Raw genomic sequence first — 15,546 nt, forward strand, 5'->3', positions numbered from 1 at the left:
TCCTCTGTTAAAAACATAGACTTAATTGAAGATGTGATTTTTCTTGATGCTCAGGGCAAAATCAACTGATATGACAAAATTTTGCTTTGTGCTAACTGTAACCAAACAATACTGTACCCCATCTCCATCTTTAATAAATCTTATTCTTTTTATGGATAAGCAAAGACATAAATACAGTACATTTAAAAACTTTGGGAAAGATTTTCCTGGAGGGGAGCACAATCAGGAAAAAAAACCCGTTTTCTTTTTCATATTTATTTATTTATTTGAATGGTGGAGTTTTACAGAGAGAAGGAGGGAGAGACAGAGATTTTCCATCTAATGGTTCACTCCCTAAATGGCTACAACAGCCAGAACAGGGCAGGTACAGGGCAGGTCCAAAGCCAGGAGCCAAGAGCTTTTTTCAGGTCTCCCACATAGATGGCAGGGGCCCAAGGACTTGGGCTACCTTCTGCTGCTTTCCCAAGCACACTGGCAGGGAGTTGGATGGGAAGAGGAGCAGATGGGCCTCAAGCCCACCCACATGTGCAGCACGCCACAATACTGGCACCAGGAAAAAAATTTCTAGAAAGGCTCTTTATGGAACCTATAATGACGGATTGAGGTTAAATTGGGCAATACACATAAAAGCAGCATTGAGTTATGGATGGCAAATAAGCACTTCTTCACTGCTGGTTAAGAGGTTTTATTTATTTTTTTCACTAAATGTAAAGTAACGTGTCCAAGTCTACCTAGAATTGCCAACTGAATCTCTTAACAAGCTAAAATTTTACTTCCAAGGGGGAAGTCTGCATTTTTAATATATGGTGACTTACGTGGAAGTGCAACAACTGATATGCAAGGAGCAGAATCATCAATACTCTGATCATCCTCAGAGGACAAACAAAGTCTCTTATGCGGAGGTTCAGTACTATCTTCTGAGTCTATTTCATCAGCTTCTAATAGAAGGGAAAAAAATAAACCAAACAAAAACTTCAAAACCAATAAGGAAAAAACAAAAGCTCTAACTACTAATGAGTCTATAGCACTGTCTTGCCCATTTCTAACTTAACTAAACTCACTTGTACAAACATGATTCAAAAGGTCATTGCCTTCACTACATTTAGCGTAAAACTTAGCTCCTAGTCTTATGACAAGCAGCTATGAACAAAGGTGCCACTTTTGAAACCATCACATTTGGCTTTCCAAATATTTCACATATGAAGACCAAGCCTGGTTATTTCATTCATTCAAAAATATTTAATAAATGCCTACTACATGCTAAGTGCTAAGAACAGAGCAATAAAGGACACTCAGTAAAGGAGCTTCCAATGTAGTGGAGATGACTAACAATTTCAACACACTGTTACAGGAGTTATGAAGGAAAAATGAAGAGGTTGTTAAGAGAGTACAAAGGGGATGCACTTAATTTATACCAGAGGTGAGAGAAGATTTCCTGAAGATGTCTTAAATTCGCAAGAGAAAGGAAGTCAGAGTGAATTATTCTTCCAGACAGTAGCAGCAATATGTGCAGATTGAGACATAAAACACAAAAACAGTTATGAACTGCAGAAACACAAGTATGAGATGTGGAAGGCAGAGAAGCCGTAAGGAAAGGTGAAATGACGGGATGCCTACAAGCCAAATTTAAGAACCAGTACTTACTCTAAAAATAATAGGAAGCTTAAAAAAAAAAAAAACAACCCTTCTCATACTATTGAGTATCATAATCAATTTCATCTATAGTTTCAAAGATGAATTAAACATAGATTACTTAAAAGATTGAGACACCAGATGAAAAATGAGAAATGAGAACCTGAACTAAGGAAGAGGGACTTAAAGAGAGGAAGGAATGGATTCGAAAATGTGATACTATCAACAAGTTTTCATGATAGAATGAAAGGAAGATAATGAAGGAGATAAGGAATACTTACGATCTGGGACATTAACTAATTGAGAAATGAAATAGAAAACTAGGTTTAGAAACTGTGTGAAAAAATTGCTTTGGATATGATAAATTTAAGGTGCCTGTGAGAAGCACTGAGAATGCAGAACAAAGACAAGAAGTTTGAGTCATCTTTAAAGGTGGGTGCTAGTTAAAATCACAAATTTAAATGAAATAATCAGGGGGTTACAAACAAAATGAAAAAAGAATCCACATTGAGTAAAGATGAACTTAAAGAATACAGAAATAGGGACGGGGAGAGGGATAAGAAGAAAAGGGAGCTGTGGCCTGGCAGGTTAAGCCACTATCTACAGTGCTGGCATTCCAGATGGGAACCAGTTTGAGTCCCAGCGGCTCTACTTCTGATCCAGTTCCCTGCTAATGTGCCTGGGAAAGCAGTGGAAGATGATCCAAGTGCTTGGGCCCCTACATCCATGTGGGAGACCTGGAAGAAACTCCTGGCTCCTGGTTTCAGCCTGGCTGTTGTGGCCATTTGGGGAGTAAACCAGATGGAAGATCTCTTTTTGCCTTCTCTCTGTAATTCTGACTAATAAACAAATAAGTAAAAAAAATTTTTTAGAGAGAAGCAACAAAATAATCTCAAAGCTGAAGGCTCTTGAATGGTATTATGGATGGTCAATAATAAATTCTATTCAAATAGTTGTATCACCATCATCTTATGAGCTTCAACAGACCCTCTTTATAAAATAAACAATGAGATTTGCAAGTAGCTGACAATTATGATAAATTTAGACATGTAAAACTGTATTTTAAAATGTAAATGAAGATGAATTCATGATCCAAAGACATCACTTCTTCTTCTATTGTGCCAGTCCAAACCATCTCCTTAATAGAAGTCAAAGGTGACAAGGTATTAAAAAATTCCAAAAAAAGTCACAATTTCATGTCAGCAACTCCCCTACCATTCTGAGGGCAATGAAGAATGAGGTTCCCTTCTGGATCCTGAGTCAAAGTCACAGAGTTCACAGTTTCTACTGTTACTGTGTCAGAATCCTCTTCAACTGTGCTCATACTCAAATCTGCATAAGAACAGACTCCAGATTAGAATTTTAAAAATTATTTCCAGATACAAATATAAAAAAATAGCCTTCTCAGACCTTCCATTCGCCAAATACTCTGCAAATTTATGAATGTATTACTATACTGTTCTTTATGTAAAACTGCAGAGTTCAGATTTCAAAAATGTCTTTCATTAAATTTATATACATTTAAAATCAGACAAAATTAAGAAACTACTCTGATTTTTAAAATTTACAGTATTTAGTTAAAAAAAGTTGTTTTCATCGCAACCAATGAAAGAAGACCTGTTTAAAGTCATTTGTCAAATAAGCAAAACTCTCACTACTTTTTGGTTATGCTATTACTCACAGCCTTGTGACATTTAAATAGGCATTTAACTTCTGATTCCTCAGAAGATACATCATAAGTGTTATCTTGATTCAAAAATGGTTTTCCAGTACTGTTTACAGTAGTCAAGTTCTATTAGCTTAAAAATAAAAACACTAAAAATGATTCTTTGACCAAACTATTTTTCTGATAGAGAGCTAGGTGCTACGTCTAAATACATAATTATTGTCCAAAGTGCATTTACCTGCTATTTTAGATACATAGCATGTTACCTTTTCTTGTTCAGACAGATTGATTAAGGTTTTGGGTCACAGAATCTTATGGTTCATAAGGGGAAACGTGATGGATTATCATCAGTGGTCTGGCTAAAGTCTTCATAGTCACCTTAAGTGCTTAACAAAGTTATTGCCACAACACTAATTTTTGGTCTTGTCAACATACTTTGTTGCAAAATAGAGCATATAAGCCTTGATGTATATTTAATCAATCACTATTTATTTGGCTCATATACACCATACATTAGTCAATTCATACACAGAATTTACCAAATGAGTGTTTTTCTTTCAGCAGAAAATTAAATATATTAACATTTACATGGTAAAGATTCAACAATTCATTAAGATTTTACAATATAAATTAACAGTTGGAAAAGGGCATCACTTACAATGGTGATGCCACTCTCAAAATAACGATAAATGGAAATCAAGAATTTAGTTATTTCTAAAACTGGCAACTCATGAGGTAGTCTTTGTAACAAAGGCAGGCTTACCTAGACAACGGATGGAGCAGGTACAGCCCTTCCCACAGAACCAAGTCGCCTTCTCTTAGCCACCAGCATCACTTTCATGTTATCCCAACTGTTTCTCCCCCATGTTCCTATCTGTACAACACCCTGAAAAAATAATAGCATTATGCAATAAGGTTTAATAAGAACAAAAACTGAGTGCTGGCAATGTGTATCGTCATGACACTCTCAAGCTTCCATGAAGTCTCCACTCTAGGAGAATAAGACAAAACCAGAGTCCTTTTTACTTAGACCTTTTGTAAATCAGCCTGCACAAGTATTCTGTAATGAATAAAGGATAGAAATGAGATCGTGTACTAAGTTAATGGCCAGTTCCTTGCAACCCAAGCTTTCATCAGGTAGTCATTCTCTGGAAAAACAGGCTAAGCTATGCTAGTGCTTCTATGAAGTAGACCTTGGAACCATTAGGCAACATGACCTGGTTATGTATGTCAACTATGCCATCTTACATGTTACAAATAACTATAGTTTCTTTATAATTTTTATCAACATCTTTTTAATTTTACATTTCATCTTAAAGCATTAAAAAGTATACATTATTTATTCACTCAGAAATCATTTTGAGGTGAACATCCCTACTAGGGATCTGTGGAAAACAAGCTTTATAAACAATCAGGCACGAAAAGGTGTATTACAACCAAGTTCTTGAATATGATGTGAAATCTTAAGAAATTTGAAATGACTAAGTTTTCAAAGGCTTCTTCCAATGGGTTTCTCATTGTCAGGGCAAAGTTCAACCAAAGAACTAAAAAAGTATAGGTTTTGAGGCTCATAGGGATGTTTCAACAAAAATTAATGATTAAAATTTCCATTTTTGAAATATCCCTCCACACCACTCCAGGGTAGTTTGATACTGCGAACTGCTGCATATGTATAAATCTGCAACGGAAAAGGTATACATCTCGCCAGAAAAACCTCAAGTTAGATATCAGATTTCATACTTCTCTCATTTCTGAATTTACTACATTAAAAAATAAAGCTGGTTAGTAATATCTACTGCAAAACATGGGGAAATGTAAAAGATTAACATCCATAAACAAAAATGAGCATGCATTTTCATTCTCTTGCATAGCTCCCTTTGATTTTATCCTTTAATGTGTAAGGCGACAGTTTATGTGCAAATTTATATACTGCTTTTTAGAGTCGACTCACATTGAAAAGTATCAAGGAAATCACCTTAGACATTTAATACAAGGCTTCTGTATCATGCTGTATTGAACCTTGACAATATTCATAAATCCCTTATTGCTGGGCATTTTTGCTGCCCCCAATTTTCAATTTTCTTAATTAAAGAAATTAAGCATTGTTGCATAGCGGCAAAGATGCCGCCTGCAATCCTGGCATCCGATATAGGTGCCAGTTTGAGTCCTGGCTGCTCCACTTCTAATCCGGCTCCCTGCTAATGGCCTGGGAAAGCAGCAGAAGATGGCTCAAGTACTTGGACTCCTGCACCCATGTGGGAGATCCGGAAGTTGTTCTTGGCTCATGCCTTCAGACTGGCCCAGCTACAGCAGCTGTAGAAATTTGGGGAGTGAACTAGAGGACGCTGAACTGAAAAGAAATTTTCAAGCAAAAAACAACACACCTGTTCATCTGATAGGTGCAAAATGATTACTGGCTTGGCATTATCATGAGGACCTAAAATCTAACATTTTGGAAAAAAGAAAAACTAAAGGTAGATGAAAAGATATGATGAGATATTCTTTTATTTTTAGAAAAAAATTTTTTGACAGGCAGAGTGGACAGTGAGAGAGAGAGAGAGACGAGACAGGGAGAAAGGTCTTCCTTTTCTGTTGGTTCACCCTCCAATGGCCACTGCGGCCAGCGCACCGCAGTGATCCGAAGCCAGGAGCCAGGTGCTTCTCCTGGTCTCCCATGTGGGTGCAGGGCCCAAGGACTTGGGCCATCCTCCACTGCCTTCCTGGGCCACAGCAGAGAGCTGGACGGGAAGAGGAGCAACTGGGACGGAACCCAGGGTGCCGGCGCCGCAGGCAGAGGATTGGCCTATTGAGCCACGGCACTGGTGGAGATATTCTAAGTATAACGGAAAAGGGGTCTGAAGAAGTTAGATGAAAAGAAACCATTTCATCCAGGACAACTTACATTCATTAGAGGTGATCTCATGAAATGTACAGCTTTAAGTCAGCAATCTGGGCTCCTTTTACAAGTTCTGAAACCCTAGAGTTTGGTAAATAATTCTACATTGCTTTGCAAATTAAACACAGAACTGTATGGTTAGTGGCTACTTTTACACTGTCAACCGCAAAACGATGATACACTACTGTGGAGAACAGCACAGTTCCTATGCTGGACCTGATTTGGCCTGCTGGAAGGGAAAAAGGCAACCAGAATGGCAAAGGCTTTTGAGCATGAGGGAAGGTGAGGACAGGGACAGATACTAAAAGGCCTCAACACAATCCATAGAGGATTTTAAATGGTGGAATACAAATTACATTGTTAATAGAACACTCAGACTGCTGTACATATAATGTGTAAGGGAATAAGATATGAATATCTGTGGTCTAAGACATCTCTTATAGATTAGAAAAGTGGAAGCAAAGAAGCTGGACAGAGGCTGGAATTTGGAGGCAGGATTTAAGATTTACTGAATGAAGACATGATAGTGACTGTGTGCAGAACCTGTTTCAAGATGATTCCTTAGGGCTGGTGCTGTGGCACAGCGGGTTAACACCCTGGCCTGAAGCGCAGGCATCCCATATGGGCGGCTGCTCCACTTTCTGTCCAGCTCTCTGCTATGGCCCAAATTCTGGGGCCCCTGCACCTGCGTGGGAGACCCGGAGGAAGCACCTGGCTCCTGGCTTCTAACTGGCATAGCTCAGGCCGTTGCATCCAACTGGGGAGTGAAACCATCAGATGGAAGACCTCTTTCTCTGCTTCTCCTCTCCTCTATTTAACTCTGACTTTCAAGTAAAATAAATCAATTTAAAAAAAAAAGATTCCTCATCTCTGGGCTTGAATAGCTGACAAAGTTTTGAGGCACTCAAATCAAGGTATTAAATTTAATGCAAAAATTAGTACCAATATCAGTAATGAAATGTAAGATACAGGCAACCAAATGAAGATGTCAAGTTGATAGACGCGAGTTGATCTCAACAGATCAGCATTAGATCTATACTTGAGTTAATGGCAAACAAATTATTCTAAGAGAATATCTAGAGATTACAGAGGACAGCCTGGATTACTTTTAGTACTTTTAGACATCAAGAGGAAAACAAAGGAAACTAAGGAGGACTAGCCAATGTTATAGGAAGGAAACTAAGTGTTAACTGAAAAATCTGAGTGTTTTTCGTGATCATTAAGTAGTCAACTGCATCGAAAGCTGATAGTATGACGTGGCACAACAGAAAACAACTGGCATGACCTTAGAAGTTTTCATATAGGGGATAGAAGCTCTACTGGAATACATAGAATTGTTAGAAAAACCCACAGGTGCTTTTTTTTTTTTTGACAGGCTGAGTGGACAGTGAGAGAGAGAGAGAGACAGAAAGGTCTTCCATTTCCGTTAGTTCACCCTCCAATGGCCGCTTCACTGCGCTGATCTGAAGCCAGGAGCCAGGTGCTTCTCCTGGTCTCCCATGTGGGTACAGGGTCCAAGAACTTGGGCCATCCTCCACTGCACTCCTGGGCCAGAGCAGAGAGCTGGCCTGGAAGAGGGGCAACCGGGACAGAATCCAGCGCCCTGACAGGGACTAGAACCCGGGGTGCCGGCGCTGCAGGCGGAGGACTAGCCTATTGAGCCGCGGTGCCGGCCTAGGTGCTTCTTTCAAAAGCTTTAGTTTTGAAGCTGGGTAGAATGAGAGATAAAGTGGGGTCAAGACATTTGTTATTTGGAAGACTACATCTGATGTTAGACTGAGAAATGTTCAGGAATAAATCAGCTTATAAGAATAGGAACAACTTCTCGAACTCTTCTCCACTTGTTTATCAGGGAAATGTCAATGAAGCCCTCCAACTCTGCCAACAAATTTCTGGTGTAAATAAATAAAACAGCCCATTTTGATTTTGGCTTCCTCTGTAATAGGTTGTTTATATGTACCATTAACACTAAAAATGAAAAGACATAGTGGAAGAAAAATAAATTTTAATAGCCATTTTAATTGGAGAAGTGGTATTTTACCATGTCCCATCATTTGATGAGTATCTTTAAATAGCAATAAAATCCCAACAAATTTAAGAAAAGATTCCTTAAATGTGGCACAACACCAACTTATAATGGAGCTTGTATATTTAAATTAAAAATATTTTGTTTTCATTAATAACTCCCAATGAACAAAACAATCCTATTTAATAACCTAGAATAAAAAGGGACAAGTATAATGAAGTAACTCTTGGATCTATTTTTTAATATGGTTTAAATAAAGAAATGAGTCATTCATGATACTCTCCATTCTAGCACTGATGTAAAGTTCTTTTTCAACAGATTAGCTTAGGTGGTATTTCCATCCACTGAGCCAACATATTGTCCTGACTTTCTGGGTAACTAAGTGCTGAATATCCTCTAAAAACAAAATAAAGAAGTTGCATTTCTTGCTACTTTAGGGGGTGTGGGGCTTAATTCTATAAACAGATTTTTATCTTTTCCCAAGCAGAACACTAGCACAAATGTAGACCAGATACTATTAGTGATGATCGGGAGAAGCACAGGATCTAGCATGTGCAGATCCTAACTGCTTCAGGGTCATGATACTAAACTAGAAGACTGGATGAGACTATATGATATGAAAAAAATTCAGCACTGTAAGATACTCTTATAATGGGAAACCTAGCAAACTACAGAATATTTTTTCCACAGTTTTACTGGGTGAATTAAAGGTTGACAAACAACCAGCTAACAGGCAGTCTCTGACATAATTCAACTAATAAGACAATAAGGACATATGGGATTTTCAGATGTATTTTCTAACAGTAAGAAAAATTATCTATATCTGATATTTTTGTGATTACCTCCCAACCTTTTACCAATACTTTTAAACGCTGAGATCACACTACTATCTCTTATAAATTTAGATTTATAAATTTATAAAGTTCTCACTGTAAGAAGCATTTTCCAATCTACTTGGTCCACATCTTTAGTGAGTACATAGCATTTATTTAACAATTATTAATAAGCATTTATTTAACAATTATTAATACACATTTTTGTTGAGGTTATACTACTGAAAACATTGCACACTGATCAACATACCTGCCACTGCATAGAAGCAATGCCTTAATAATGTATATGAAAGAATTTGAAAGATGTGTTAAGGTATTTTTATTCTGAAAGAATCAAAGTCTGCTAAACAGAAAATCTTAGTGGTAGGTAACTGAAGTGAATTAGCCATCTCCTGAGATGCCAGCATCTTGTACCACCACTAGTTCAAGTCCTGGCTGCTCCACTTCTGATTCAGCTCCCTCCCTGCTAATGCACCTGGGAAAGCAGCGGAAGATGGCCAGAGTACTTGAGCCCTTGGCACCCACATGGCAGACTGAGATGGAGTACTGGCTCCTGGCTCCAGACTGGCCCAGTAGTGGCTATTGTGGCCATTTGGGGACTGAACCAGTGGATAGATCTCTTTCTCTTTACCTCTCTGTAACTAAAGGAAGGAAGGAAGGCAGGGAGGGAGGGGAAAAAAGCAGACAAGGCCAGAGTTAACATCATTAAGACTACCAATTTATTCAAAGTTAAGAAAACGGAGACTTCACACTTGAGACAGAATGCTTTGGACTATGGTTCCAGATTCCTGGGGATGTGGGCCTCTGTAAACTTTGTGAAGAAATAGTGCTATAAATGAACATAAAACAAGAATTAAAGTACTTAACTAATGTTTATTATTGCTTGGTTTCAAGATGATAAAATATGACCATAAAATTAATGATATATCCTAAAAGTCTTACTGCTTAAAATGTTGGCTTCAATTATCTACTGAAAACATCACTATTATTTGAGTAAAGATAATTACTTAGTAGTGTGAGTCACTTTAAGGCACAGAATTTCATTCCTGGTTTGGCAATAAAATCATATTGCTTATTGAAAGGTTTATTTTCACCCAGTATGTGATTATGAATTTTATCCATTCTAAATAGTACTTCTATGTAAGGCACCACCAAAAACTCTTAAGATCACATTTGCCTAATTTACAATGAATTCAAAACAAAAATTTTAAAAATTTGAAAGGCAGACACACACACATGCACAGGTCTTTCATCTGCTGCTTCATTCTCAGGTGCCTGTTAACAGACTAGAGTGGGCCAGGCTAAAACCAGGAACCTGGAACCCTACCTGGGTCCCTCTACATGGGTGACACAGACCCAAGTGATTGGGTAATCATCACAATACCTCCCATCTCAGATACACATCAGCAGGAAGCTGGAACTGAAGGAGACAAGACTCAAACCCAGAAACTCTGATATGGAATGCAGTGTCCCAAGTGGCAGCTTAAGCCACCACACCAAATGCACACTTCTGAAGTTAATTTTTAAAAGCTTCTATGGCGGATTCCAAAAAACACACAGGAGTAGGCATTTGGCCCAGCATTTAAGATGCCAGCTAGGACACTCACTCCCATTATTACTGGTTCCAGTTTCCTACAAAGGTGAATCCTGGGTGTCAAGCATTTGGGTCCCTGCCACCTATTTGGGAGGCCTAAATTCAGTTTCTAAATCAGTTTAGCTTGACTCATGCAGCAGATGTCTGTCACTCAAAGAAATTAAAATTTTTAAAATTAAAAAAAAAATACACAAGGCAGTAAATAAACAAAGAGTATTTCTTTTGCTGAAATTAGCTTTGACCACTAGTGCTTGGAATAATCTAACATAGTACATAATCAAAAAGCCATCTTAAAAAACAAGATTTATAAAAACAAAAATATTGTTCATTAAGAGCCTTCTTTAAAATTTCTATTTATTTGAAAGTTAGACAAACAGATCTCCCATCCCTCTGTCTACTCTCCGAACACCTGCAATAGCCAGGATAGGGCCAAGACAAAGTCAGAAGCCAGAATTCAAGTACTTGAGAGATCACTTGCTGCCTCCCAAGGTGTGCATTAGCAGGAAGGCTGAATCTGCACCGGAACCAGGACTTACAACCAGGAACCAGGCACTCTGATACGGGATGTGGGTTTCTGAAGTGGCATCTTAATAGCCATGCCAAACACCTACCTGCAGGGTGTTTTTTCCCAGTAACTTATTTCTAGCATTCAGTCATGAGATGGGCTGTCTTTACAAAAACTTGGAAAGAAAACCAAAACAACCAGACATGATAAACAGGTTCCTCTTTATTTGCACTTTTATGGAACAAAGTAATCAAAACCCATTTATGATTTCTACTGCAAAACTTCTCTTCACAAACTACCACAGAGACAAAAGAAGAAATAATGTGAAAGCAAACAAGTATTACACACCTTTAATAACTGTATTCTGTATTTCACACTTGGCCACTAAGTTTATCACTTTCTCAGATCTTAAAATTACTTAATAGAAAAACCTTTTAGAATTGAAACTGCAAAACATTTCAAAATGTACCTAGTCTGAGGGAATTTTTCTTTTCTTAATAGAAAGCAGTGCTGAAAGTGATGGTAAAAGACTACTAGAAAATTCATTTTGAGAAGGCAGGGTAACATCTCTGTCAAACAGGCCATGTGGAATGAGCTCTTCAATTTCATTGCTGTTCTAAAGTTTTGATCTCTGCAACAGAGATATGTATGTGTTTTTATTTTCAAGACTAATTATTTGAAAGCCAGAGAGACACACACACAGAGATAGATGTCTTCCATACGCTGGTTAACTCTCCAAATGGTCAAATTCATCAGGCCTGCCCAGGAGCCCAGAATGCCAGCCTAGTCTTCCATGTAGAGGGCAGGGGCCCAAGTACTCTGCTGTTTTTTGCAGGTGCATTAGCAGGGAGCTGGATCAGAAGCAGAGCAGCATGCATTCAGATCGCCAGCCCCAATATGTGTTTAATGATTTAGAACTTCAATACTTTCAAAAACTGTTTAAACTGTGTGTTCATTTGTGGTTTTTAAAAATACTATTTTTTAGGTAACATTTTAAATTTACATAGTCAAAGACTATTGGAGCCACCAAATAAAGAGCTCAACAAATAAAAAGTGAAAAGTCAAAAACATTTTTAAGCTCCTTTAACATTAACATCAGACTGGATTCTTAGGGATGTTTGTTTTATATTCTATTTTCACAGCCGTTAGTTTAAGCCTATGTACTTATTGGAGCATAATGAAAACAATTGTTCAATGATGTTATTTTCAGAACATGAAGTTTGTAACATCATTTAAAAAAGGTCTGTAGCTGTTGGGCAGATAAATGAAGCTAAAAAAACAAAAAGAAGCATCAAGTGACTAAGGGTAGTATTCTGTTCTTTAAATACTAAATGGTGCTTTCTAACCAACCTTATTAAATGTACTCAAAATACACTCAGCTTCCGCCTTTTAAAAGTACTCTTAGAACAGAATGATAACCTTTCTCCATCCAAAAAATAATTTAAAAAATAAGAAAATGGGGGGGGGGGGGGTGTAACCTGGAAATAGAACTTAAAAACTTAAAGCAAACAACCACTAAAGAGGACACCTGCTTCTTTTGATATGGTTTCTCTATCGGCAACCATTTCCCAGTCATGCTCTGCTTTCAAACTCTCAAATGCTAACTTCAAAACTCTGTGCTTGCTTCTTCTCAAAATATTTCTAAATCCTGAGCACTAAGTGCAAAATGCTTGTACAACACATATTTATTCATGCAAATGCTAAAAATGTGGACTTAAATCCTTAAGAAGTACAGAATGCCCAGTACTTACTGATTAAATGTTGCTGAAGACAAGGCAATAGCATTTTGGCTCCACCATCTAGCTCAACTGCAATCAATTAAAGATATTCACGCAGAATATGCAGGTTCTAGATCAGTCCCAAAAAGCATATTTTGGGATGAGCCTATCAACTAAAACAGTGGGAAAAAATTAACTTGTTTGGTGGCACACAAAACACCAAGATATGGAAATTAAAAATAATGACAAAATATCACAAATAATGGAAAGTGTTTTCTTCATTCATAACTGTAAGAAGTCCCCCGCCCCCCCCCCCCAAACACAAGCTGTTTTTTGTGCTTTGTGACTGGAGGAAAAAACCCTAAGTCTCACATCAAGCTGTATTCTCTTAGCTGGACAATTTTTGTGATGTTAGAGAATGTAATTTTAACCTGCTACTTTTTTCCTAAGCACTAAATTTCTAAATCTTAAATATACTAAGTCTTGTCACGACTACACCATCGTAGCAAAAAACTAAGATTCTGGCGTACCATCACGGCACAGTCTTTCAAGTGGTGGTCAAGGACTAAAACCAACAACCTTCACACACAAACTTCCATCAGCTTACAGAAAGAAATTCGATGTAACTGAAGCATACGAAGACCCTTGGCTGAAAAACAAAGACGGGTTTTCATGTCTGTAGAACTTTCTACATAGAAAAATATTTTCCTAACTTGGACTGGAACTTACGAACTGCAAGCAAGACTGTCCCCTACGAACTGAAGAGTTCCAAATGGCACTGGTTTTAAGCTTAAGACACACGATCAGAAAGGAACCCTAGAGAATCCAGCGTCCCCTGCAGCCACCCAGACGTCCCAGGACGCCCGACCTCGCCTCGGGTCGGGGAGAGGGAGCGAGGCCAGGCCGACACCTGAAGGGGGCATCGCCCCAGCCTTCACAGCGAGCCTTTCTGTCACCCAAACGCAGCCCCTATCAACCCCCCGCACCGAGCCGCGCCGGGCGCGGAGGTAAACACGCACAACGACGCCCCTGGCTACAGGCCCGGCGGACTTCCAATGCTTTCTTCTTTTAAACTTCCTGGGCACCCGGCACCTCCGCAGGCAGCGAGCTCGCCCGGGACCCTCCCGCACCGCAGCCCCGCCGCTCTCCTCAGAGACGCGGGCTGACAGGAAGCCGCGGCCAGCAGCCCCGAGTCTCCGGTCTGGACATCGAACCACTGAGCCAGGCTGAACCCCCAAGGCGAAAACGGTGCAAGGTGCCCACCAAAAATAAAAGGGAAAAAACAACAACAAAAAATAAAATAAAAAATAAAAAAAGAGGGGGGGGGTTACGGCGAGACCTGCCCCAGCCCACCGCTCCTCTTCCGCACCCCAGAACCAAACCGGAAAAAGCAACAAAGAAACAAAAAAGGAACACCTCGGGAAAACAAGTGAGGCTCCCTCACCGTCCGCACTCCCCGGCCCAATTCTCCACCCCACCCCCCAGGGGTCCCGGCGCCATTTAGCTCTTCCGAATCCGCCGCCATTTTCCGCCCCCGCCGGCTCGCAGCTGTGTCTCGGCGGCCACTCGTCCTCCTGCTCTGTAGCTCGAGCCGCCACCGCCGCCGGCCGGGCCCCGAGAGGGAGGCTCTGGCCGGAGCGTGCGGAGACGGCAGCTTTAGCGTCACCAAGGCCCGGCTCCGACCCCGCCCGCGGTGCCTGGGCGCCCGCAGCTGGCGCCGGCCGACGGCAGCGAGCGGGCAGCAAGGGGGCCGGACAGGCTCCGCTGGGCGGAGCGGCCCTGGCGGCGGTTGGGACCTGAAGGTTCCATCGCACTTACTTCCTGTTTTGGGTCCGGGCACTTTGGAAGAACCAGGATGGAGGCTCCAAAAAATACCAGGATGGAGGAAGCAGCCACGGGCGAGAGTGGCTGCAGCTGGAGTGAGCGAGCGCGACGAGCCACCGGAAACGGAGCTACGGCCGCGCCCCGCCCCCGGCCCCCGCCTGTTCCCCCTTCCCCCCGCCTCTCCCGAGGGGCGGCCCCGCGCGCCGGCTGCTGGCGTCACTTCCGGCCAAGTCGGCGCGCGAGAAAAGTCCCTGGGTAGGCTACTCCACTGCTGTCATTTGGGGCCACGGTGGTTGGCGTCCTTGCTCCCGGGCCCCTGCTAGGGCGTCTCGGCAGCTGTTTTTTCCGCTGCGGTGCTGGGCGGGAGACCCTTCTGCGGCTCCGGGGGACGTTAGGCCCCGCCGGCCGAGTTTCGTGGGTCCCCGTGGCTCGCGGCGAGGGGAGCGGCCCGTGAGGCACGGGCCCCGCGGCTGCCGGGGAGAAGCCCACGCGTGTCTGTGGCTTCTCGCTGGGGCCGCGGTGCCGCTGCGCTGAGGATGAGGCGCGATGGCGCCGTGGTGAAGGGCGCCTGGCGCGGGCGTGGTCTCGGTCATGGAGGACCGGGAAGGTGCTCTAGCGCCGTGCTCGGTTCCTGAGTTACTCCGTGTCCTGGAGAGGTGGAGGGGAAGACCTGTCCCCAGGGCGCGCGCCCCCACCTTGCACACCAGGCTGTGGTCCGAGCCCGGCTGCTTGCTCTGCCATGGGTCCAGCCTCATTTGACTTATCAAATACCACGGACAGTGTGTTCTGCTGTGGCACAGCCGTCACTTCGAGACTTGATTAGTATTCGTTGGTTGTGATGTTGTCAAGTGG

The 15,546-nt window shown here is 41.2% G+C and overlaps 1 protein-coding gene across 4 annotated transcripts in view; it reads right to left on the reverse strand.

The window, feature by feature from the left end:
• DMTF1 (cyclin D binding myb like transcription factor 1) overlaps positions 1-14,803 on the reverse strand; it is a 46,149-nt gene extending 31,346 nt beyond the window's left edge. For 2 of the 4 annotated variants that reach the window (XM_062179478.1, XM_062179475.1), the window contains exons 1-4: positions 14,689-14,803; positions 4,062-4,184; positions 2,848-2,964; positions 816-938 (exon numbers count right to left, since the gene is read on the reverse strand). In XM_062179478.1, the coding sequence (XP_062035462.1) occupies positions 816-938; positions 2,848-2,956 (232 nt within the window). In that variant the 5' untranslated portion in view covers positions 2,957-2,964; positions 4,062-4,184; positions 14,689-14,803. Of the gene's footprint in view, positions 1-815; positions 939-2,847; positions 2,965-4,061; positions 4,185-12,903; positions 13,044-14,688 lie in introns of all 4 variants that reach the window. The other 2 variants (XM_062179476.1, XM_062179477.1) reach the window with 2 other exon arrangements.
• Between the last annotated feature and the right edge of the window lie 743 nt (positions 14,804-15,546).

Source organism: Lepus europaeus, chromosome 20 (assembly GCF_033115175.1).
Source record: "Lepus europaeus isolate LE1 chromosome 20, mLepTim1.pri, whole genome shotgun sequence".
Taxonomy (NCBI): Eukaryota; Metazoa; Chordata; class Mammalia; order Lagomorpha; family Leporidae; genus Lepus; species Lepus europaeus.